General features: G+C 43.7%; 1 protein-coding gene across 5 annotated transcripts in view; it reads left to right on the top strand.

The window, feature by feature from the left end:
• The window catches only part of LOC109875483 (phosphofurin acidic cluster sorting protein 2), a 101,039-nt gene that overhangs the window by 61,192 nt on the left and 16,760 nt on the right, over window positions 1–23,087 (top strand). For all 5 annotated transcript variants that reach the window (XM_031799293.1, XM_031799291.1, XM_031799292.1 and 2 more), the window contains exons 9-17: window positions 2,683–2,834; window positions 3,308–3,401; window positions 5,291–5,380; window positions 7,061–7,206; window positions 8,100–8,232; window positions 8,344–8,448; window positions 16,306–16,412; window positions 16,696–16,850; window positions 17,201–17,311. In XM_031799293.1, coding sequence (XP_031655153.1) covers window positions 2,683–2,834; window positions 3,308–3,401; window positions 5,291–5,380; window positions 7,061–7,206; window positions 8,100–8,232; window positions 8,344–8,448; window positions 16,306–16,412; window positions 16,696–16,850; window positions 17,201–17,311 — 1,093 coding nt within the window. The remainder of the gene's footprint in view (window positions 1–2,682; window positions 2,835–3,307; window positions 3,402–5,290; window positions 5,381–7,060; window positions 7,207–8,099; window positions 8,233–8,343; window positions 8,449–16,305; window positions 16,413–16,695; window positions 16,851–17,200; window positions 17,312–23,087) is intronic.

Consider the following 23,087-nt stretch of genomic DNA (forward strand, 5'->3'; position numbering starts at 1 on the left):
ATGCTGATGATTCAACCATATACGCATCAGCAACCACAGCTAATGACGTCACTGAAACCCTTAACAAAGAGTTGCAGTCTGTTTTGGAATGGGTGGCCAGTAATAAACTGGTAATGAATGGTGTGGCTGTTGAACAAGTTGAGACTAAATTACTTGGCATTACCTTAGATTGAATCTATATGTTTTTACCATGACAGTTTACAATGGTTGTAAAGATGGGGAGAGGTCTAGCCGTAATAAAGAGATGCTCTGCTTTTTTGACACCACACTCCAAAAATAAGTTCTGCAGGCGCTAGTTTTGTCTAATCTTGATTATTGTCCAGTCGTGTGGTTCAGTGCTGCAAGGAAAGACCTAGTTAAGCTGCAACTGGCCCAGAACAGAGCAGCACATTTGGCTCTGAATTGTAATCAGATATAAATACTATGCATGCCAGTCTCTCTTGGCTAAGAGTTGAGGAGAGACTGACTGCATCACTTCTTCTTTTTATACGAAACATTCATGTTTTGAAAATCCCAAATTGTTTGCATAGTCAACTTACACACAGCTCTGACACACACACTTACCCCACCAGACATGCCACCAGGGGTCTTTTTACAATCCCCAAATCCAGAACAAATTCAATAAAGTGTACATTATTATATAGAGTCCTTATTGCATGGAACTTCCTTCCATCTCATACTGCTCAAATAAACAAATTTGACCTATATAGTTTGTGTGTATGCATTGATATGTAGGCTATGTAGGACCCATTGGTTGACCCCGGTCACAGCTTTGTCATGCATCCTGCCGTCAGACGAAATAAATGATTGAAAACGGTTGAAAATATATTGTCCATGACAGCCGGTGCTTCACATTGTTCATCTTCCCTAACCCAAAGTTGTGCTTCAGCACCTGCCAATATATTGAATCATAATTACATACTCATAAATGACTCATTGAGTGTCACTTCACTTGGAATTGATGAGAGTAGCAGAGGTGTGGGAACCCTTGATTTGCAGCACTAGTTTATTACCGCACCAATCCAGACATTGGGATAGTTTGTAAAAGCCAATCACAAACTATTTGAGTCAAAATAAATGTAGATATTCAACTAGTGAGAATATGAGGGGAAATAAAATATTTTCCTGCAACAACAAAAAATGTCAAGATATACAGCAGAACGCTGATTTATTATCGCTTAGCGGTGAGTTTTTAATTGGTGTTTCGATATTTTTAATTGGTCTCATCTCGGGCGTTAATGATTCATAAAAGGCCCAGAGACAACCAAGTCGGGTAATGTATGGCCTGTGGAAATTTATTAAAATCTTTTGTGCCTCTAAAATAAATCAATTTTGTTATGTGCTCCAAGTCATTTCAGAACTAATTGACAAATAATATAAATATTCTCCTAGTTGAAAGAACATTATCTGTGTTTGTATGCATAGCTTCATAAGTCTAACTACAGTTTTCCAAATAACAGCAGCTGTTTGTCAACTCCAAAGGGAAATATGGAAAAAATCCCAATTTCCTCCTTTGAGCTCTGTCATGTTTCCAAAGAAAACAAATTTCTATTGTAGAGAAAATGTATTCATCATGTTGTTACAATAGCAGTATGGCTCCAGATATATAAACTCAGTGGCCAGTTTATTATCTAGTACTGGGTCGGACCCCCGTTTCTCCAGAATATCCTGAATTCTTTGTGGCATGGATGCTACAAGGTATAGAGGTTAAACGTTGCTCAATTGGTTTTAAGGGACCTAACGTGTGCTAGGAAAACATTCCCCACTCCATTACACCACTGCCACCAGCCTGTACCGTTGACACTAGGCAGGATGGGTCCTGCTGCTTACGCCTAATCCTGACTGCCATCAGCAGGACGCAACAGGAACTGGGATTCATCAGATCAGGTGATGTTTTTCCGCTCCTCAATTGTCCAGTGTTGGCGATCGTGTGCCCATTCGGAGCCGCTTCTTCTTGTGTTTTTCTGATAGAACCCAGTTTGGTCATCTGCTGCAAAAGCCCATCAGTGACAAGGACCGATAACTTGTGCGTCCCGAGATGCCTTTCTGCACCCCACTGTTGTACTGCGCCGTTATTTGCATGTTTGTGGCCCGCCTCTTAGCTTGCACGATTCTTGCCATTCTCCTCTCCTTCGACCTCTCTCATCAACGAGCTGTTTTCTCCCACAGGACTGCGGCTAACTGGATGCTATTTGTTTGTCTCATTTTCGGTAAACCCTAGACACTGTCATGTGTGAAAAGCCAAGGAGGCCGGCCATTTCTGAGTTACTGGAACCGGCACGCCTGGCACCAAAGATCATACCACGCTCAAAGTCGCTTAGATCACTTGGTTTGCCCCATTCTAACGTTCAATCAAACAGTAACTGGATGCCTGTCTGCCTGCTTTATATAGCAAGCCATGGTCACGTGACTCACTGTCTGTAGGAGCGAACCATTTTCGTGAGCAGGGTGGTGTATTTAATAAGCTGGTGGTGTATGTATACAACTATTTTCTGAGTTACCAATGCTACTCTGAACTTTCAACTCCATCAGCCAGAGGAGTTATTCCTTGCCAATGTGCTATTACTTGCTCTTTGGAAGTGATTTGATTGGTTGATGGATGAAGAGTGAGATTGACTGATTTGATTGATTGACTGATAGATTAACTGACTGGTTATTTCACTGTCCATTTGTTGTTGCTAGGTTCTGGACTCGGACCCAGTGGACCAGACCCAGGAGGTGGAGGAGGATCTGGACCTGCTCTATGATAGTCTGGAGGTTTACAACCAGAGTGACAGCGGACCTGAGATGGAGGACAACGAGAGTGTCCTCAGCACGCCCAAACCCAAACTCAAGTGAGGTTCTGCAAAATGTTAGCAGTATTGTATACCTTAACTGAAGTAAGTCCACACAAAATGTCCCAAATACAGACAGCTAAACCCAAACTCAAATAGGGCCCCATATCATGTCGCCAGTACACCTACACTCAAATATGACCGCACAAATGTTGTGAGTACAGCTAAACTCAGAGGGTCCCATATAATGCTAACACTCTAGTCAAAGTGAAGACCACGCATATTTCCCTCTGTGTTAAGGGGAGTTTATTTGTGCATTGTTACTGTACATGAACTCAACGAGAGAGAAAAGAAAGTCGCTGCAGGGGAGAAACGTTAGAAACAATTGCAGCTGAATGACTAATATGAAAACATTACCTAAATGGGTCCACAAGTTAGTGTCACTACTACCCACCTCAGCACAGTTATTGTCTCTCAAGTATGTATTTTTTGTGAAAGTTTCAAATATGTTTTTTTATGTGGTTGTCACCCAGGCCCTTCTTTGAGGGAATGTCCCATTCGAGCTCCCAGACTGAGATTGGGAGTCTACACAGTCAGAAGAGCCAGCCCAGGGACCTGGCCAGCATCGTAAGTACACACACACACAGCATAAGGCCACAACAAGCCCTGCCACACACACTAACACACACACACACACACACACAGTTTTAGTTTTTTTGTCTCTGCTGAACTAGCTTTTTAATATAATTTGGATTAGCATGCTAATGCTAACATAGGTCCTACTGCTCCCATAGTTTTTTTTTACCCAACAATGCTCAAATGCTCTAAAGCTATGCAAACATGGGTAGGTTGCTGACTATCCATTATCTATTTAGATCTCCAGGTTTCCTCTTTATTTAGCTATCAATAAGATGAGGAACATTTGTAGCTTGGATGAACTATCCCTTTAAATAGTAGTGATTTGTGACATCCGTATATGCCAGGGGAATCATTTATCGATATTGCATAGAAACAATTAAGAAAAATAAAAGTATTTTATCAAACAATTCTACGAGCGTCATACACACACCGATAGGCGATAACTGTTGATAAATACCAAATGTTCTGAGCCTCAGTGCTTGTGCACGACCTTGGCTATTTGCATTTCGAAACACCCCTAATTAACCATATATGAGCAAAATCATCCCTTTAATGCCAGTATGTAATATACAACGCCGTACCAAAAACATGAGGGTGGATAGCACTTTAATGTGCACCACAATGGCATGCTTTTTAAAAATGTTTTGTACACTCAGTGTATTTTTCCAATTCTAAGCTTGACAAGCAGTTCCCTTATTCCACCACTTATCACTGTGCATACGCATGGTCATGGCTGTACACACATATACACACTCTCAAGCAAACGTTCATTGTGATAAATCTCACATTTTGTGTGGAAATGATCGCACGCATCGTTTACACACAGATTTGTGGCTACACATGATTGATAAATGAAGCCCCAGGCATTTCAAAGGATCCCTTTAAATAGTTATGATTAGTGGCATCCGTATATACATACCAGGCATTTTAGATTAGGTACATTTGTAGCTTGGGTGAACTCTCCCTATAAATAGTTAATTATTTTCGGCATCCGTATGCCAGGCATTTAAGATTTAATAAATTTGTAGCTATACCCTTTAAATAGCCAATTATGTGTGGCGTCCATATGCCAGGAATTTTAGATGGCCATTCTTGGATATTCTCTGAATTGTATGTATGGTAGTACAGTGTACTGCTGCACCAGACACTTTAACTGTGTGGGTGATTTCTTAGTGTGAGGGTCAGATATTGAGTAAGGCCCGATCGATTCTGCGTGCACAGTGTCCTAAGGCCTGCAGAAATGATTTGTACTGAGGAGCAAATTGTCGTTAATTCAAGCAAATCAAACATGGCCACAACATAGAACATTGATCGTCTCATTAAATATGCACACACCAGCTATGAAAGTATCGGTAAAGGCCTTTCAGAGTTGGACCCTGGCGCACGTTGAAGATGGAATCCACAGTAGGGGTAACAGTTTCACTGTCCGCCCCACCGCCGTTGTTATAGTTTTTGCTTCGTTGACGAAGCGGTGAGGAGCCTGGTAAATATTCTGCTGTTCTGTCCCACATGCAATGATGTCATAGGGAAGAAAACAGTGTTTGTTGTTTGCAGTAACTTCCTTGTTGTTGTAATATCACAAAAGGAGTGTGACAGGTTCACCATTTAAGGATTACACCTTTAAGTGAGCAAACTTCTGGAATGTTGCAGATAGAAATGTCATGAATCGGATGTAGCTTGTGTCATGACAAAAGTAGATAGCTACGGGGTAGCCAGCCACCTAAGGGTTAGTAGTCACCTATTTCGCTGGCAGCAGGCGCATATGAAAACACACTGAATAGAGTTCATGTGATTTCTTACATGGAATTACGATATGCTCAAGGGTGTCCCCTAGCAGACGGTTTTGGTAACTGCGTCCTGTGTTCTGCTCCTTTTAGGGTGGAGAGCTGCTGTCCCCGGACAGGGCCAAAGTCCAAATAGGGACCAAGTATACAGACGACAGCGCCGGATTGGAGTCTCCTGCAGGGGTGAGTGGGCAAGCTGCCCCAAGGTACAGCTCTAGGATCAGCTTCCCTTCCCCCAATTCTGACCTTAACCATAAGTGGGGGGAAACTGACCCAACATCGGTGTCTAAGGACAACTTTATTCTACACCGGGCAACCTCTGGAGGATCCCTGTAGGCGTAACATATTTAGTGCTCTTTCTCTCTTGCTTTGTGTCCTTTTCTGTTCTCTATCAATGGCTGGGCCGGTCTCTCTGTCTCTAGTACCTCTTTCTTTCTTTCCACTCGGTCTCTGTTTTTGCCTGTCTCCTTGCCTCAACTCACTCATGTTCTCTCATTTGATGTCTGCCGTTCTCTACCTGTCTTTTTTTTTTATCCCTTCTCTCTCTTTCTCACTAACCTTGTTTCCATCAACCCATTTTTTATGAAAGTAATAAAAAAAACGGATACAAATAACTTAAGACAGGCCTAATGGAAACAGCATTTGTCAGTAAACATTCCTACAATGTAAACGGAACGAAATACGGTAGACATGGGAGAAATAAATCCCGGGTTCTTAAACATTTTGTTTATCTCTTCTCTCTCTCTCTCTCTGCGCTGCTATTTTGTCCATGATCATAAATCAGCTCCCATCTGTTTATTTTTCCACTCAACCATTTTTGATGCGAACAAGAGTACATTTACACTGTTACCACAAAGACCTCCATTATTACACACAAGCATACATGCACGCGCGCGCACACACACACATACATTGTGTATACACACATGAGCGCGCTCATATACACACACACACACACACACACAATATTTACAGTACACACACACATTATGTATAAACACACCGACACCACTCTGAGGCCCAGGTCCAGCTGGCTGTAGAGAGGGTGTCAGCGTGCGTATTGGTCCGTGAGAAGAGCAGTGCTTTACATAGTGTTTTGTTATTCTTCACCGTTGCCTCTCGTGCTCCTTTGCCTCCTCTGCACTTGTTCACCCCGGGAACCCCGGCAATGAGGAGCACCTGACGACACATTTCTTGGGAGAGGGAGGGAGGGATTCTGAGGGGGCTTGTGTTTAGGGCCCAAGGACGGGATGTTCAGTGGCCAAACACATGATACTTACATGCACACACTGGGCTTCATGTGAATGTGTTTGCGGACATCTGCCAGGCGTTATGTGATGTTGTCACGGTCACCATGACAGCACATTGAAATGCATCGACAATGGGTACCCTGCACAGAAATAGCTGTTTTCTAGATACTGTGTGCATTTCATCATCTTATGTATTGGTTGCGGTAGCTACCTCTTGGGCATGATCCAATTGAGAAAATGATCTCAATGGCTGTGTTCCAAATGGCACCATATTCCCAATGTAGTGTACTAATTCAGGGCCCATAGGGATCTGGTCAAAAGTAGTGCACTATAAATGAAATAGAGTGTAAAACAGGTGTTCTCAACTCGCACAGGGTGAACCTTTGTGACTTGTGTCTCTGGTGTCAGTGAATTCCCACTGACAATACCAACTGGAAAAGGATTGTTAAGTAGTGTTAATTAATCTCTAGGGAGTGAAATGAACCAGCGGGAGCACGGTGCAGCGGATGGAAATCCAATGAATGAGTGAAATACCCTAGTATGTACTGTACATCCCTATATATTGAAAATATATTTTGAACTATATTTCTCCCATTATGTCCATTATGTACAGGATGCGGAGGATGAGGAGACTAGGGCTGGCACAGGGTCAGGGGAGGCTAACCCCACTCCCATCAGCTGGGACCTGAGCACGGACAAACTGCCCGGCCCAGTGGCCAAACTCTGCAAGACCGAGTCCCAGACACTCATGTCGCCGAGGTAGCCGCCCACAAGCACAACCGCTCACTTGCATGCATGTATGACATTTATGCATTCACGCACACACACACAAAAACAGTCACACGCACACAGTCTCACACACAGTACCGCTTATTAACCCTTACACTTTAACTAAACAAGGATGGGTGTGCTCGCTTTATTCCAACCCAGCACTAATACACCTGATACCACTAACTTTGATCCAGATTGATCATGAATAGTTAATTATTTGAAACCAGTGTCGCAGTGCTGGGCTGGAACAAAGCCTGCAAACCCAGTAGCTCTCCAGGCCGTGAGTTGGATAATACACATGTCCAAAATAAAATTTATGGGATGAGAGAGAGGAGGGGGCGGTTGAGATCAGGTCTAACTCTCTGACTGAGCACCTGGTGTCTTGGTTGTTCAGCGCAATACAGTGATTTCCCCCGCTACACCTATCTATAAACAAACTAATCAGCAGAAGGACGTCCCCTAGCACAACTTCCACCGACTCCACTCATCTGATGAATCAAAGTCAGATCCATTGAATAAGCAATCTGCCTAGTACAGACATTGCACATTTGTCGTTATACATTTCTCCATTGTGCAAGGATACTTCAATGTGTAGCTGGCTTGTAACGACCACATACAGTGGGGTCCCACTGTAGATAATGTGTGGCAGCCATTTTGTGCTCATAAAATGCTTCCAAAACAAAATCTTAAAAAGCTTTTGCTGGGGAGAGTCAAAGAGAAGGATTAGATGGCCAGGATTGTCTGAGGAGTTCTGCTGTAGGCATATCTACTACTAAGTATTTAGTATTGGTGAATAACGTATTTCTTTTATTAAGATTTCTCAGCAGTGGCTCAACCTGGCTCAGTGCTTCATTGGGTCCGTGCCTGTTTGTGGTCCACAGTAAAACAGAGAACAAGCTGCAGAGGCGTCCTAGAAGCACATCCATGAAGGACCGACAGAACTCCAAGGCCCAGAGTGACAGGACCAGCAGCATCGACAGCGAGACATCCCCGGAATCCAGGATCGCTGTCCAGGTGTGTGTGAGTGTGTGCACAATAGTAAAGTAAGCTAGTGTGTGTGTACAAGCTCTACATGTGTGTATACAGATAGACCATCTCTTTTACGTCTGCCTCTTCCTCCGCCAGGTCCCCAGGAAGTCAGTGTATGACCAGCTAAACCAGATCCTTATCTCCGACGAGCAGCTCCCCGAGAGCATCATCCTCATCAACACCACAGACTGGCAGGGCCAGGTAGGCTACTGTTGTGTTTGTGTTGGTCAGTGTGACTAATTAAGTGGTAAAAACAAGGGTACTATCTGGTCATATAATATCATTCAAAACAGTTGGTATCCCCTTTTTTTTCTTTTACAAAATCGTCATTACAGTATTGTATAAAGACTATGAAATTACTCTCTTAACAAAAACAGTTGAGGTCTGAAGTTTACATACATCTTAGCCAAATACATTTAAACTCTGTTTTTCACAATTCCTGACATTTTATCCTGGTAAAAATGTCCAGTCTTAGGTCAGTTAGGATCACCACTTTATTTTAAGAGTGTGAAATGTCAGAATGATAGTAGAGAATGATTTATTTCACATTTTATTTCTTTCATCACATTCCCAGTGGGTCAGAGGTGTACATACACTCTATTAGTATTTGGTAGTATTGCCTTTAACTTGGGTCAGCCTTCCACAAGCTTCCCACAATAAGTTGGGTGAGTTTTGGAGCATGTCAAGGAAATTTCCTCTATTTACCAAATAATGAGAGCAAACCACACACAAGTCAGAGTTAGTTATCACAAAGTCCATTTTTAATTATATGAGCTCTATCACAACCCTGTGACTCTCAGATCAATTCAGTGTCTATCAATGAATTCTCTGAGAGTCCCTTACACATTGCAGCTGAGATCCTTTAATAGCAAAAAACACACATAGTCAGACATAATAAATCGTTCAGCTTTGTCTCCTAAACTATGTTATTTTCTCAAACTCAGAACCATAAACCAATCCTCCATATCAACAGGCATATATCAAATCCATCCTATCTTGACAAGATCACAGAGACACACTGACTGGCACACAGACATTGTGGACACAGACACAGACACAGACACACTTGACCTCTCCCCTATCTCCGGCCCAAAAAACTTAGTCTTGACATAGAACAGATACTGCAACCCCACCACAGTATTATACAAAAATAACATTCTGATGAGAAGTAACTTACAAACATCTGATGAATATAAAACATCTTACCTATGTTACCAACCAATTCTGATTATTCCCCAACATTCCCCTCTCAAGGGACATTGTCCCTTCTAAAGAATCAGAATATTAATTACATACTCAATATTTAAAAAGAAATAAAAATTCAAATCCCCTCAATGCCAAATACCTTAGCTTATATGTAAGCTTTCTCCCTTCTGAAACTAAGGTTACAACCTTTATTCTACAAGACAAACTTGCACATGTTTAATAACACAGAAAAATCTATTTGAGGAAAATAAAAACATAACATATAAATGCTCTTTAAGTTACATGAGAACCAGTGTCTAAACACAGGCCTCCTCACAACATATAGGACAGACATCCCTCTAAGTCCTCATGTTCAGAAATATACTTAGGAATAGAGAATAGGGCAGTGAAATCATTCATATTCTAAATCATAAGTAACAACCCAACTATTTATCCAACCAATATTTAGAATAGCATTCCTCAGTGATTCAAATTTGTCTTATCACTCAAAGTAAAATCCTCAATTTAACACACATCAATATTAGCAGATTTACTTACATTCAGTATAATTATCCCATAATTCTACTATTAACTTTTTTAATCATGATTATAATACAGATCAGTATCTCAATGCATTCTTAATCTAGATTACTACAATTTACGTGGTGTAGACCTCTTCAATCAACCTGATACCACACAAGTATAAACAATTTAATGGCACAGTTGCCCCCCCCCCCCCTCCCCCCTCCCCCCTCCCCCTCTCAGGCACTGCATCTTCTGGCGTCTCTTTCGTTTTTCTTCAGATAGCTTTACAATTCAAAGTGGATGGCTCATGTTAATGTCCCAATTTCAATGTCTCATCTTTACCACTCATGTCTTGTCCATTCGTCAACCAATATACCAGTATATACCAATATACCATCATAAGAAAATGTTAGAACAGATCTTTCTCCATGATCACTCCAAGTAGAATCTCACAGTATGAGAGAAAAGCAGTTGATAGCTTAGATCTGATACTGTACACCAATTTCTGGCTTGGTTCTTTTCTCTCGGTAGAAGTGGTTCGGAAAGCCTTCAACGCCTTTGTCACTCTTCTTCAGCCAGTTAGAGGGGGTTTTAAGGTACACACACCATTCGGTCCAATTATCTCTTCCATGCATTAAGATACCGTCTGATGTCACTTTTCATGATAACCTCGAAAGAACAGATCAGAACAGTTTTAGTTCAGTTCATTAACTACATGATAAATTATTACTTTTACCAATGATTCTTAATACACATATCTAAACATATTTCACAGAGAATATCAAAACATTCTATTGAAACTATTCTTTCAAATTGGTTTATACTCCCCATCTCACTGTCAACTCCATTGTAAGAGCCAAGGATCAAGAAGTTAGACCTATACCTCGGGAATAGAACAAAACAAACACAACTATACACTCAACAATACAATACACTCCTTCACATATCACATAAGTTGTATAACTTCAATTCAAAGCCTAAAAAAATCGAAATCCTCCCCCATGTTTTACACACATCTCTCTGTATGAGAGTAATGTAAAACAAAACTTCAGCTAACCTAATCAAATTAAAATCACTAAACTGAAAAAAAAACTTTTAAAAAATGATTTAACCCCCATGGCCAAAGGAAAATAGACTTAAAGCAGCATATCCTTAGTTAAAAGCAATGCCCTTCACAGTGGTCCAAATTACAAATATGGCTAAGAAACATAATAACCAATTACACAAATTATTTTGAAAGCAGTATTACAAATGACCATAATTTCATTATCCAAATGGCTTTCCAATGCGGGTGATCAAGCCACAACGGAAAGTCATCAGAAGGTCATAGGTCATACAAAACCCTTCAAAGCAGTGTTTTTCACTATATGAAACCATTTGCAAACAATAATCAACTAGTTCCAACATTTTTGTATTTCCATGTTCCCAGAACATTCCTTTATCAAAAGAATTTGCGTGTGTAATGAAAAGTCAGAAAATAAAAACTCCCATGTGGTGAGTGCCCCTTTAATACCCTTGCACTAAAACAAAAAACTTCCAGGCCCCCTCCAATGTGGTAGTTTATGGCCTCAATTTCACTCACTCTCCCCAAGAGTATAGTCCCTGGAAACATTCCAGAGAGAGACAGTGAAATATCAATTTTCCCGGAGAAAACACCAAACACTTAGTTAGTATTCATTTACACTACATCGATTCAGAAACTCAAACGTGAACTATAAACCAAACCTAATGATAATTCCACTGTACCTCAAATCATTAATCATAAGTTTTAATCACCATCAATGTATATGTATGATACAATGTTTAATTAAATGAAATCAACTCCTAAAAAACCTTTAATCAGCAATCTAATAATTTCAACCTGTTGATATAAATTTAGTAAAACCAATCCTGTTTTTTTTTTTAACAAATCTAAAATCTTTCAAAAGTTGGCGCTGTCTCATCAGCGTAAAAATCAAAACAAACGTATTATTTTTTCCCACTCATATCCACAAAGCTTTCATTCCCCAAAACATATGAAATTCTTTTGACTATTGCGGTAACAACACTATAATTAAAATCTATGATACTCCCCCACTTAACATATTAGTTTAGTCTTCTGCCAACAGGCTCTCATACTACTCAATCCAGCAATCACCTTTAATGACCTGACATTGTTCCACATAATGGAAACATACTATAATGTTAGACTACATGAAATTTCCTGCTCAAATTAACTGGTGTTACAGGTTAAACAATCAAACAAAATTAACTGGTGTTACTTAAACAATCAAACCAAGAATCAATAACCATCAGAATCTATTCTCACAATGTCCTACTCACTCACAACTTTCAGATCTACTCTCCTATTTCTTTTTCCCCCAGTGGGCAAAAATATAACCCCTCTCATTTCAACGTTTTTCCTTACCTCTATCGTAAGATTAAAACCCCAACTTTATAACTTCCTCTTCTCTTTGCTCTTCACACTTATGAAATGTATCCTATTTCTTTATAAATAACACACGCAGCGCCAAAATTATAACATGCGTCAGTCAATCTATAAGAATGAAAATCATTTCGGTAATCACTTTCTATCGCCATTCTCTCCCCGCTATTATTCCGATTTTTTAAAACTTAGGTAACTGTCTTCTCTATTGATACAGTAATTTAAATACGACCCAATTCTCAATACATTATTCCAGCAGATAATTTAGTGACCAGACATCGTCTTGCATCAGAATTCGCTTCGTTATTATTTTAAGTTGAATTAGTCTATCAATTTCACCTAAACAATCTATTGAAAACGTAAAATTTGTCCCTTCTATCAATTTGAACTAGAGAAGCTATTAAAACATTCAGTTTATATCTTATACAAACACTAGCGACCATAACTTTCCAGGCAAAACATACAAATAGATTATTTTACAATCAAAAACTCAGAATTCAGTCAGCGCAATGACTGGGAATGGAACCCCGGCCTCCCGCGTTGCAGGCGAGAATTCTACCACTGAACCACTAATACTATGGCAAAAACTAAGATTCTCCGCAAATAAATAACAAAACCCCCAGATTACTCTCCTCTGACTCGGCCCTGCTTACGCCGCCAAGGTGCCTTCCTTACAAAGGAATTCACGCTCAGAGTATACGTAACAGGCATAATTAAAAAACTCGACTTCAAATCTGTGTGTGGTTCGCTCACCTTTTTCTTTAAAAAAAACTCAGTTCGAGATGTGGTATCCACTCGGCTCGCTTCCTCTTAGATCAAAGGTTGGTCCATCTACTTCGTTCCCGATCGTTCCCGATTTTTCTATGGGATTGAGGTCAGGGCTTTGTGATGGCTGCTCCAATACCTTGCCTTTGTAATTTTCAGGATTTTTTTTCTCATTTTGTCTGTCATAGTTGAAGTGTACCTATGATGAAAATTACAGGTATTCTCTCATCTTTTTAAGTGGGAGAACTTGCACAATTGGTGGCTGACTAAATACTTTTTTGTCCCACCGTACCTGCTGGAGCACGTGCTATGGGTGGGTGCTGCTATGGTGACCAGTGAGCTGAGATAAGGCGGGGGTTTACCTAGCAAAAACTTGTAGATGACCTAGAGCCAGTGGGTTTGGAAACTAATATGAAGCTAGGGCCAGCCAACGAGAGCGTACCGGACGAAGTGGTGGGTAGTATATGGGGCTTTTGTGACAAAGCGGAATGCACTGTGATAGACTGCATCCAATTTGTTGAGTAGAGTGTTGGATGCTATTTTGTAGATGACATCGCCGAAGTCGAGGATCGGTAGGATGGTCAGTTTTACGAGGGTAAGCTTGGCAGCATGAGTGAAGGATGCTTTATTGCGAAATAGGAAGCCGATTCTAGATTTAATTTTGGATTGGAGTTGCGTAATGTGAGTCTGGAAGGAGAGTTTACAATCTAGCCAGACATCTAGGTATTTGTAGTTGTCCACATATTCTAAGTCAGAACCGTCCAGAGTAGTGATGCTGGACGGGCGGGCAGGTGCTGGCAGTGATCGGTTGAAGAGCATGCATTTAGTTTTACTTGCGTTTAAGAGCAGTTGAAGTCCACGGAAGGAGAGTTGTTGTATGGCATTGAAGCTTGTCTGGAGGTGAATTAACACGGTGTCCAAAGAAGGGCCAGAATGGTGTCATCTTTGTAGAGGTGGATCAGAGAATCACCAGCATCAAGTGAGACATCATTGATGTATACGGGAGAAGAGAGTCTGCCCAAGAATTGAACCCTGTGGCACATTGAACTCTATCAGAGAAGTAGTTGGTGAGGCAGTCATTTGAGAAACCAAGGCTGTTGAGTTTGCCGATAAGAATGTGGTGATTGACAGAGTCGAAAGCCTTGGCCAGGTCGATGAATACGTCTGCACAGTAATGTCTCTTATCAATGGCGGTTATGGCATCGTTTAGGACCTTGAGCATTGCTGAGGTGCACCCATGACCAGCTCTGAAACCAGATTGCATAGAGGAGAAGGTACTGTGGGATTCGAAATGGTTGGTAATCTGTTAACTTCGCTTTCGAAGACCTTAGAAAGGCATGGTAGGATATATATAGGTCTGTAGAAGTTTGGGTCTAGAGTGTATCCCCCTTTGAAGAGGGGGATGATTGCGGCAGCTTTCCAATTTTTGGGAATCTCAGGCGATACGAAAGAGAGTTTGAACAGGCTAGTAATAGGGGTTGCAACAATTTCGGGCAGATCATTTTAGAAAGAGAGGGTCCAGATTGTCTAGCCCGGCTGATTTGTAGGGGTCCATGGGGAGGCTTAGGCAAGTTTCTGTGGGGGGTGTAGGGCAGTTGACCCGGGTAGGGGTAGCCAGGTGGAAAGCATGGCCAGCCGTAGAAAAATGCTTATTGAAATTCTCAATTATGGTGGATTTATCGGTGATGACAATGTTTCCTAGCCTCAGTGCAGTGGGCAGCTGGGAGGAGGTGCTCTTATTCTCCATGGACTTTAATGTCCCAGAACGTTTTTTAGTTTGTGCTACAGGATGCGAATTTCTGTTTGAAAAAGCTATCCTTAGCTTTCCTAACTGCCTGTGTATATTGGTTCCTAACTTCCCTGAAAAGTTGCATATCATGGGGGCTATTCGATTCTAATGCAGTACGCCACAGGATGTTTTTGTGCTGGTCAAGGGCAGTCAGGTCTGGAGTGAAGCAAGGGCTATATCTGTTCCTGGGTCATTATTTTATTAACCATGGTCATTATGGCCAAACCGTTCTATTTTTGTTTCATCGACCAGGGGACATTTCTCCAAAAAGTACGATCTTTGTCCCCATGTGCAGTTACAAACCGTAGTCTGGCTTTTTTATGGCAGTTTTGGGAACAGTGGCTTCTTCCTTGCTGAGCGGCCTTTCAGGTTATGTCGATATAGGACTCGTTTTACTGTGGATTTTGATACTTTTTTTTTTACTTCCAGCATCTTCACAAGGTCCTTTGCTGTTGTTCTGGGATTGATTTGCTCTTTTCGCACCAAAGTACGTTCATCTCTAGGAGACAGAACTCGTCTCCTTCCTGAGCAGTATGACGTCTTCGTGGTCCCATGGTGTTTATACTTGCGTATTATTGTTTGTATAGATGAACGTGGTACCTTCAGGCGTTTGGAAATTGCTCCCAAGGATGAACCAGAATTGTAGAGGTCTACAATCAGTCTTGGCTGATTTCTTTTTGCAAAGAGGCACTGAGTTTGAAGGTAGGCCTTGAAATAGATCCACAGGTACACCTCCAATTGACTCATGTTGTCAATTAGCCTATCAGAAGCTTCTAAAGCCATGACTTCATTTTCTGGAATTTTCCAAGCTTTTTAAAGGCACAGTCAACTTATTTTATGTGAACTTCTGACCCACTGGAATTGTGATACAGTGAATTATAAGTGAAATAATCGGTGTGTAAACAATTGTTGGAAAAATTACTTGTCATGCACAAAGCAGATATCCTGACCGACTTGCCAAAACTATAGTTTGTTATCAAGAAATTTGTGGAGTGGTTGATACACTTAAGTGGAAGTCATTAAAACTTGTTTATGTAAACTTCCGACTTCAACTGTAGATATAGTGTTTTATGCTACTCAATCAGTAGCATTTGCATCAGCTGTGCACTCAACAAACATACTCGCTTTTGGAACATGTACAAGATCAGGTATTTTTTGACCTTCATATCTCTAAGCCTAGCTGGAGAAAGGCTTAGCAATCAGGGGGAATCCATTTCTTATGTAAACAATGCAACTCTGAAGCATGTGCGCTCACAAACACAGACTGTGTCGGCTTCAGATCCCAAGCCCCGTCTCACCTCTGTCTTGAAACCCCTTTCAACCCCGTTCTCTCTCTGCTCTCTGTCTCTCATTCCCTCCCTTCCTGCAGTATCTATCTGAGATTCTCCATGAGCACAGCCAGCCTATCGTGTGCACCATCTCTGGTGCGGATGTCCATGCGGCCTTCAACACCATAGTCACCAGGATCCAGAGATTGTAATAACTCGCTTCCTTCCTCTTTCTAATTCAATGATTGTAGTTGAGAGAAACAAATCGATTTTTGTTTCATTGTAAAAATGTAAATGTTTCTTGTAGACTTTTTAATGTGAATTTTAATTCAGTGGTCACCAAGGCGAGTGGATCTTATGATGATCATGATTAGGCCCGTATCATTTTTGATATGTGAAACATTTTGGTAGCACTTTCCATTACAGCGCAGAATAAAGTGGAAACAAGTTACTGTTTCTCATAATGTTTTTTCCCCCACTTGTCTGACTAGCTGTAACTGCAATGCCCAGACACCCCCCACCATCAAAGTGGCAGTGGCCGGAGACCAGAGTTACCTCAGCACCATCCTCAGGTGCTTCGTGGAGCAGCTGGCTAACAAGACGCCTGATTGGCTCAGCTACATCCGCTTCCTGGTCATCCCTGTTGGTAAGCAGCAATTCAGCCAATCGCCATGGAGTCCAGGTTCGGGTTGGTCGTCAATTCCATTTCAATTCAGTAGATTTAGGGGATAAATTGAAACTATCATTCATGCATTGGAAATGTTCACAAACTGTAGAAAATAATGGCCTAATTACCATTCTGCAGGCATAACGCAAGCCTCCCATAAATCATGCATTGACGTCAAACGGAAAACTGCACACAAAACACTAGTTACAGGAACAGATCTAATATAGGACCTTGGGTATCATAGCAGGCTAACAACATACAGACTAGAAAAGCTGGACTCCATTTTGTTTTCCTGTGGCCTTCTAATCAGTCTGCTCCTCCCTTTGCAGGCACTCATCCTCTGGCCAAACACATGTCTTCGTTCGACAGTAAGTTCAACAACATCTTCATGGACGCTGGCTGGAGGGACTTGTTCGGCAGACTGGAGGCCCCAACATCAGGTACAGCAGAGAGCTGGAGCAGCAAACGCTTATTATGAGCCAAAATACCATGCAGGATAGGGATCTGCTCATAATGCTTCATAAATACAGTTACAAATGTTTAGGAACATCTATCATCATTATGGTGCGTTATGCGTCACATCAAAACAATGTTACTGATCACATACACGTGTCTAGCAGATGTTATTGCGGTTTTAGCGAAATGCTTGTGCTTCTAGTTACGACAGTGCAGCAATATCTAACAAGTAATATCTAACAATTTCACAACATATACCCAATACACATCAATCTAAGTAAAGAATGTAATTAAGAATAAATATATGGACAGGCAATGTCAGAGCAGCATAGACTAAGATACAGTAGAATAGTATAGAATACAGTGTATAAACTCAGCAAAAAAAGAAACATCCCTTTTTCAGGACCCTGTCTTTTAAAGATAGTTTGTAAAAATTCTAATAACTTCACAGCTCCTCATTGTAAAGGGTTTAAACACTTTTTCCCATGCTTGTTCAATGAACCATAAACAATTAATGAACATACTGTAACGGCGTTCTTCGTTTGTTGAGAGAGAGTCGGACCGAAATGCAGCGTGGTGGTTACTCATGTCTTTAATGAAGAAAAGTGCGATACATGAAAATAACTAATAAATACAAAAACAAAAAAACCTAATTACAGCCTATCTGGTGAAACTACACAGAGACAGGAACAATCACCCACGAAATACAAAGCGAAACTCAGGCTACCTAAATACGGTTCCCCATCAGAGACAACAAGAAACACCTGACTCTGATCGAGAACCGCCTCAGGCAGCCCAAGCCTAACTAGACACACCCCTAATTATAGCAATCCCAAATCCTACAAAACCCCAACACGAAACACAACACATAACCCATGTCACACCCTGGCCTGACCAAAATATATAATGAAAACACAAAACACCATGACCAAGGCGTGACAGAACCCCCCCCCAAGGTGCGGACTCCCGGACGCACCTCAAAACCATAGGGAGGGTCCGGGTGGGCGTCTGTCCATGGTGGCGGCTCCGGCTCGGGACGTGGACCCCACTCCATAAATGTCATAGTTCCTCCCCTTCGCGTCCTGGGATAATCCACCCTCGCCGCCGAACATGGCCTAATAGTCCTCACCCAGAACCCCACAGAACTGAGGAGCAGCTCGTGACTGAGGGGCAGCTCGGGACTGAGGCAGCTCGGGACTGAGGGGCAGCTCGGGACTGAGGGGCAGCTCGGGACTGAGAGGAAGCCCAGTACTGAGAGGAAGCCCAGTACTGAGATGAAGCTCAGGTAGGTAGTAGGCTCCGGTAGATCCTGGCTGGCGGATCTGGAAGATTCAGGTTGACCAGCAGATCTGGAAGATTCTGGTTGACTAGCAGATCTGGAAGATTCTGGTTGACTAGCAGATCTGGAAGATTCTGGTTGACTAGCAGATCTGGAAGATTCTGGTTGACTAGCAGATCTGGAAGATTCTGGTTGACTAGCAGATCTGGAAGATTCTGGTTGACTAGCAGATCTGGAAGATTCTGGTTGACTAGCAGATCTGGAAGATTCTGGTTGACTAGCAGATCTGGAAGATTCTGGTTGACTAGCAGATCTGGAAGAGACTGGTTGACTGGCAGATCTGGAAGAGACTGGTTGACAGGCTGATCTGGAAGAGTCTGGCTGACTGGCAGATCTGGAAGAGTCTGGCTGACTGGCAGATCTGGAAGAGTCTGGCTGACTGGCGGATCTGGAAGAGTCTGGTTGACTGGCGGATCTGGAAGAGTCAGGTTGACTGGCGGATCTGGAAGAGTCTGGTTGACTGGCGGATCTGGAAGAGTCTGGTTGACTGGCGGATCTGGAAGAGTCTGGCTGACTGGCGGATCTGGAAGAGTCTGGTTGACTGGCGGATCTGGAAGAGTCAGGTTGACTGGCGGATCTGGAAGAGTCTGGTTGACTGGCGGATCTGGAAGAGTCTGGTTGACTGGCGGATCTGGAAGAGTCTGGTTGACTGGCGGATCTGGAAGAGTCTGGTTGACTGGCGGATCTGGAAGAGTCTGGCTGACTGGCGAATCCTGGCCGACTGGCGGATCCTGGCCGACTGGCAGATCCTGGCCGACTGGCACTTCTGGCGGATCCTGGCCGACTGGCACTTCTGGCGGATCCTGGCTGACTGGCACTTCTGGTGGATCCTGGAAGACGGGTGGATCCTGGCTGACTGGTGGATCCTGGCTGACTGGCGGATCCTGGCCGACTGGCAGATCCTGGTCGACTGGCACTACTGGCGGATCCTGGCTGACTGGCACCTCTGGCGGATCCTGGAAGACTGGTGGATCCTGGCAGACTGGTGGATCCTGGCTGACTGGTGGATCTAACCGATCCTGACAGACTGGCGACGCTGGGCAGACTGGCGACGCTGGGCAGACTGGAGACGCTGTGCAGACTGGCGACGCTGGGCAGACTGGCGACGCTGTGCAGACTGGCGACGCTGGGCAGACTGGCGACGCTGGGCAGACTGGCGGCGCTGGGCAGACTGGCGATGCTGGGCAGACTGGCGGCGCTGGGCAGACTGGCGGCTCCTTGCAGACTGACAGCTCCTTGCAGACTGACAGCTCCTTGCAGACTGGCAGCTCCTTGCAGACTGGCAGCTCTGGCTGCTCTATGCAGACTGACAGCTCTGGCTGCTTCATGCAGACTGACAACTCTGGCTGCTCCATGTAGACTGACAGTTCTGGCTGCTCCATGCAGACTGACAGCTCAGGCTGCTCCATGCAGGCTGGCAGCTCTGGCTTCTCCATGCAGGCTGGCAGCTCCAGCTGCTCCATGCAGACTGACAGCTCAGGCTGCTCCATGCAGACTGACAGCTCAGGCTGCTCCCTGCAGGCTGGCAGCTCTGTCTGCGCTAAACAGGCGGGAGACTCCGGCAGCGCTGTAGAGGAGAAAGGCTCTGGCTGCGCTAAACAGGCGGGAGACTCCAGCAGCGCAGGAGAGGAGAAAGGCTCTAGCTGCGCTAAACAGGCGGGAGACTCCGGCAGCGCAGGAGAGGCGAGGCGCACTGTAGGCCTGATGCGTGGTGCTGGAACTGGTGGTACTGGATCGAGGACACGCACAGGAAGCCTGTTGCGGGGAGCTGCTACCGGAGGGCTGGAGTGTGGAGGTGGCACAGGATGAGCTAGACCGTGAAGGCGTACTGGAGATCTTGAGAGTAGTGTTGGCACAGGACGTGCAAGGCTAGGGATGTGCACAGGAGGCCTGGTGCGTGAGGCTGGCAACATCACCAGCCGACTAACACGCACCTCAGGACGAGTATGGAGCGCTAACTCGGGTGCCATCAAATCCCCAACACGTTCCGTCGGGCGAATTCTATGCAAAAAGCACCAACACAGCAACTCCCTCATTTTTCTCTCCTCCAATTTCCCCATTAACTCCTTCACAGTCTCTGTTTCGCTCACCTCCAACACCGGCTCTGGTTCTGGTCTCCTCCTTGGCTCCTCACGATAAACAGGGAGAGTTGGCTCAGGTCTATCTCCTGACTCAGCCACTCTCCCTCTGAGCCCCCCCCCCAATAAATTTTTGGGGCTGCTTTTCGGGCTTCGCTCTGCGCCGCCGTGTCTTTCTTTTCTCCAACTCCATTCGCCTATAGCCTTCTTCGCACTGCTCTAGCGAATCCCATGCGGGCTCAGGCATTCTCTCTGGGTCGACCGCCCACCTGTCGATTTCTTCCCACGTCGTATACTCCATGCCATTCCTGTCCATAACGTCCTCCTTTCGCTGCTGCCTGTTAACACGCTGCTCGGTCCGTATGTGGTGGGTGATTCTGTAACGGCGTTCTTCGTTTGTTGAGAGAGAGTCGGACCGAAATGCAGCGTGGTGGTTACTCATGTCTTTAATGAAGAAAAGTGCGATACATGAAAATAAATACAAAAACAACAAACGGAACGTGAAACCTAATTACAGCCTATCTGGTGAAACTACACAGAGACAGGAACAATCACCCATGAAATACAAAGCGAAACTCAGGCTACCTAAATACGGTTCCCCATCAGAGACAACAAGAAACACCTGACTCTGATCGAGAACCGCCTCAGGCAGCCCAAGCCTAACTAGACACACCCCTAATTATAGCAATCCCAAATCCTACAAAACCCCAACACGAAACACAACACATAACCCATGTCACACCCTGGCCTGACCAAAATATATAATGAAAACACAAAACACCATGACCAAGGCGGGACACATACACCTGTGGAACGGTCGTTAAGACACTAACAGCTTACAGACGGTAGGCAATTAAGGTCACAGTAATGAAAACTTGGAACACTAAAGAGACCTTTCTACTGACTCTGAAAAACACCAAAAGAAAGATGCCCAGGGTCCCTGTTCATCTGCGTGAACTTGCCTTAGGCATGCTGCAAAGAGGCATGAGGACTGCAGATGTGGCCAGGGCAATAAATTGCAATGTCCGTACTGTGAGACGCCTAAGACAGCGCTACAGGGAGATAGGACGGACAACTGATCGTCCTCGCAGTGGCATACCACGTGTAACAACACCTGCACAGGATTGGTACATCCCAAACACCACAACTGCGAGACAGGTACAGGATGGCAACAACAACTGCCCTAGTTACACCAGGAACACACAATCCCTCCATCAGTGCTCAGACTGTCTCCAATAGGCTGAGAGAGGCTGGACATCAGTGCTCAGACTGTCTCACAAGGGGTGATGTTTGGATTTGCATTTATCGTCGAAGGAATGTGCGTTACACAGAGGCCTGTACTCTGGAGCGGGATCGATTTGGAGGTGGAGGGGTCTGTCATGGTCTGGGGAGGTGTGTCACAGCATCATCGGACTGAGCTTGATGTCATTGCCTGCAATCTCAACGCTGTGCATTACAGGAAAGACATCCTCCTCCCTCATGTGGTACCCTTCCTGCAGGCTCATCCTGACATGACCCTCCAGCATGACAATGCCACCAGCAAAACTGCTCATTCTGTGCCAGCGAAGAGCCCGGATCTCATGCGCTGCAGTACTTAATGCAGCTGATGGCCACACCTGATACTGACTGTTACTTTTGATTTTGACCCCCCTCCTTTGTTCAGGGACATATTATTCCATTTCTGTTAGTCACATGTCTGTGGAACTTGTTCAGTTTGTCTCAGTTGTTGAATCTTGTTATTATCATACAAATATTTATATATGTTAAGTTTTCTGAAAATAAACGCAGTTGACAGTGAGAGGACGTTTCTTTTTTTTGCTGAGTTTACATATGAGATGAGTAAAGCAAGATATATAAACATTATTAAAGTGACTGGTGTTCCATTTATTCAAATGGCCAATGATTTCAAGTCTGTGTATATAGGCAGCAGCCTCTCTGTGCTAGTGACGGCTATTTAACAGTCTGATGGCCTTGAGTTAGAAGCTGTTTTTCAATTTCTCGGTCGCAGCTTTGATGCACCTGTGCTGACCTCGTCTGGATGATAGCGCGGAAACAGGCAGTGGCTCGGGTGGTTGTTGCGCTTGATGATCTTTTTGGCCTTCCTGTGACATCAGGTGCTGTAGGTGTCCTGAAGGGCAGTTAGTCTGCCCCCGATGATGCGTTGTGCAGACCGCACCACCCTCTGGAGTGCCCTGTGGTTGTGGGCGATGCAGTTGCCGTACCATGTGGTGATACAGCCCAACAGGATGCTCTCAATTGTGCACATGTAAAAGTTTGTGAGGGTTTTAGGTGACGAGCCAAATTTCTTCAGCCTCACCAGGTTGAAAAAGCGATGTTGCACCT

Source organism: Oncorhynchus kisutch, linkage group LG20 (genome assembly GCF_002021735.2).
Source record: "Oncorhynchus kisutch isolate 150728-3 linkage group LG20, Okis_V2, whole genome shotgun sequence".
In the NCBI taxonomy this organism is placed as follows: domain Eukaryota; kingdom Metazoa; phylum Chordata; class Actinopteri; order Salmoniformes; family Salmonidae; genus Oncorhynchus; species Oncorhynchus kisutch.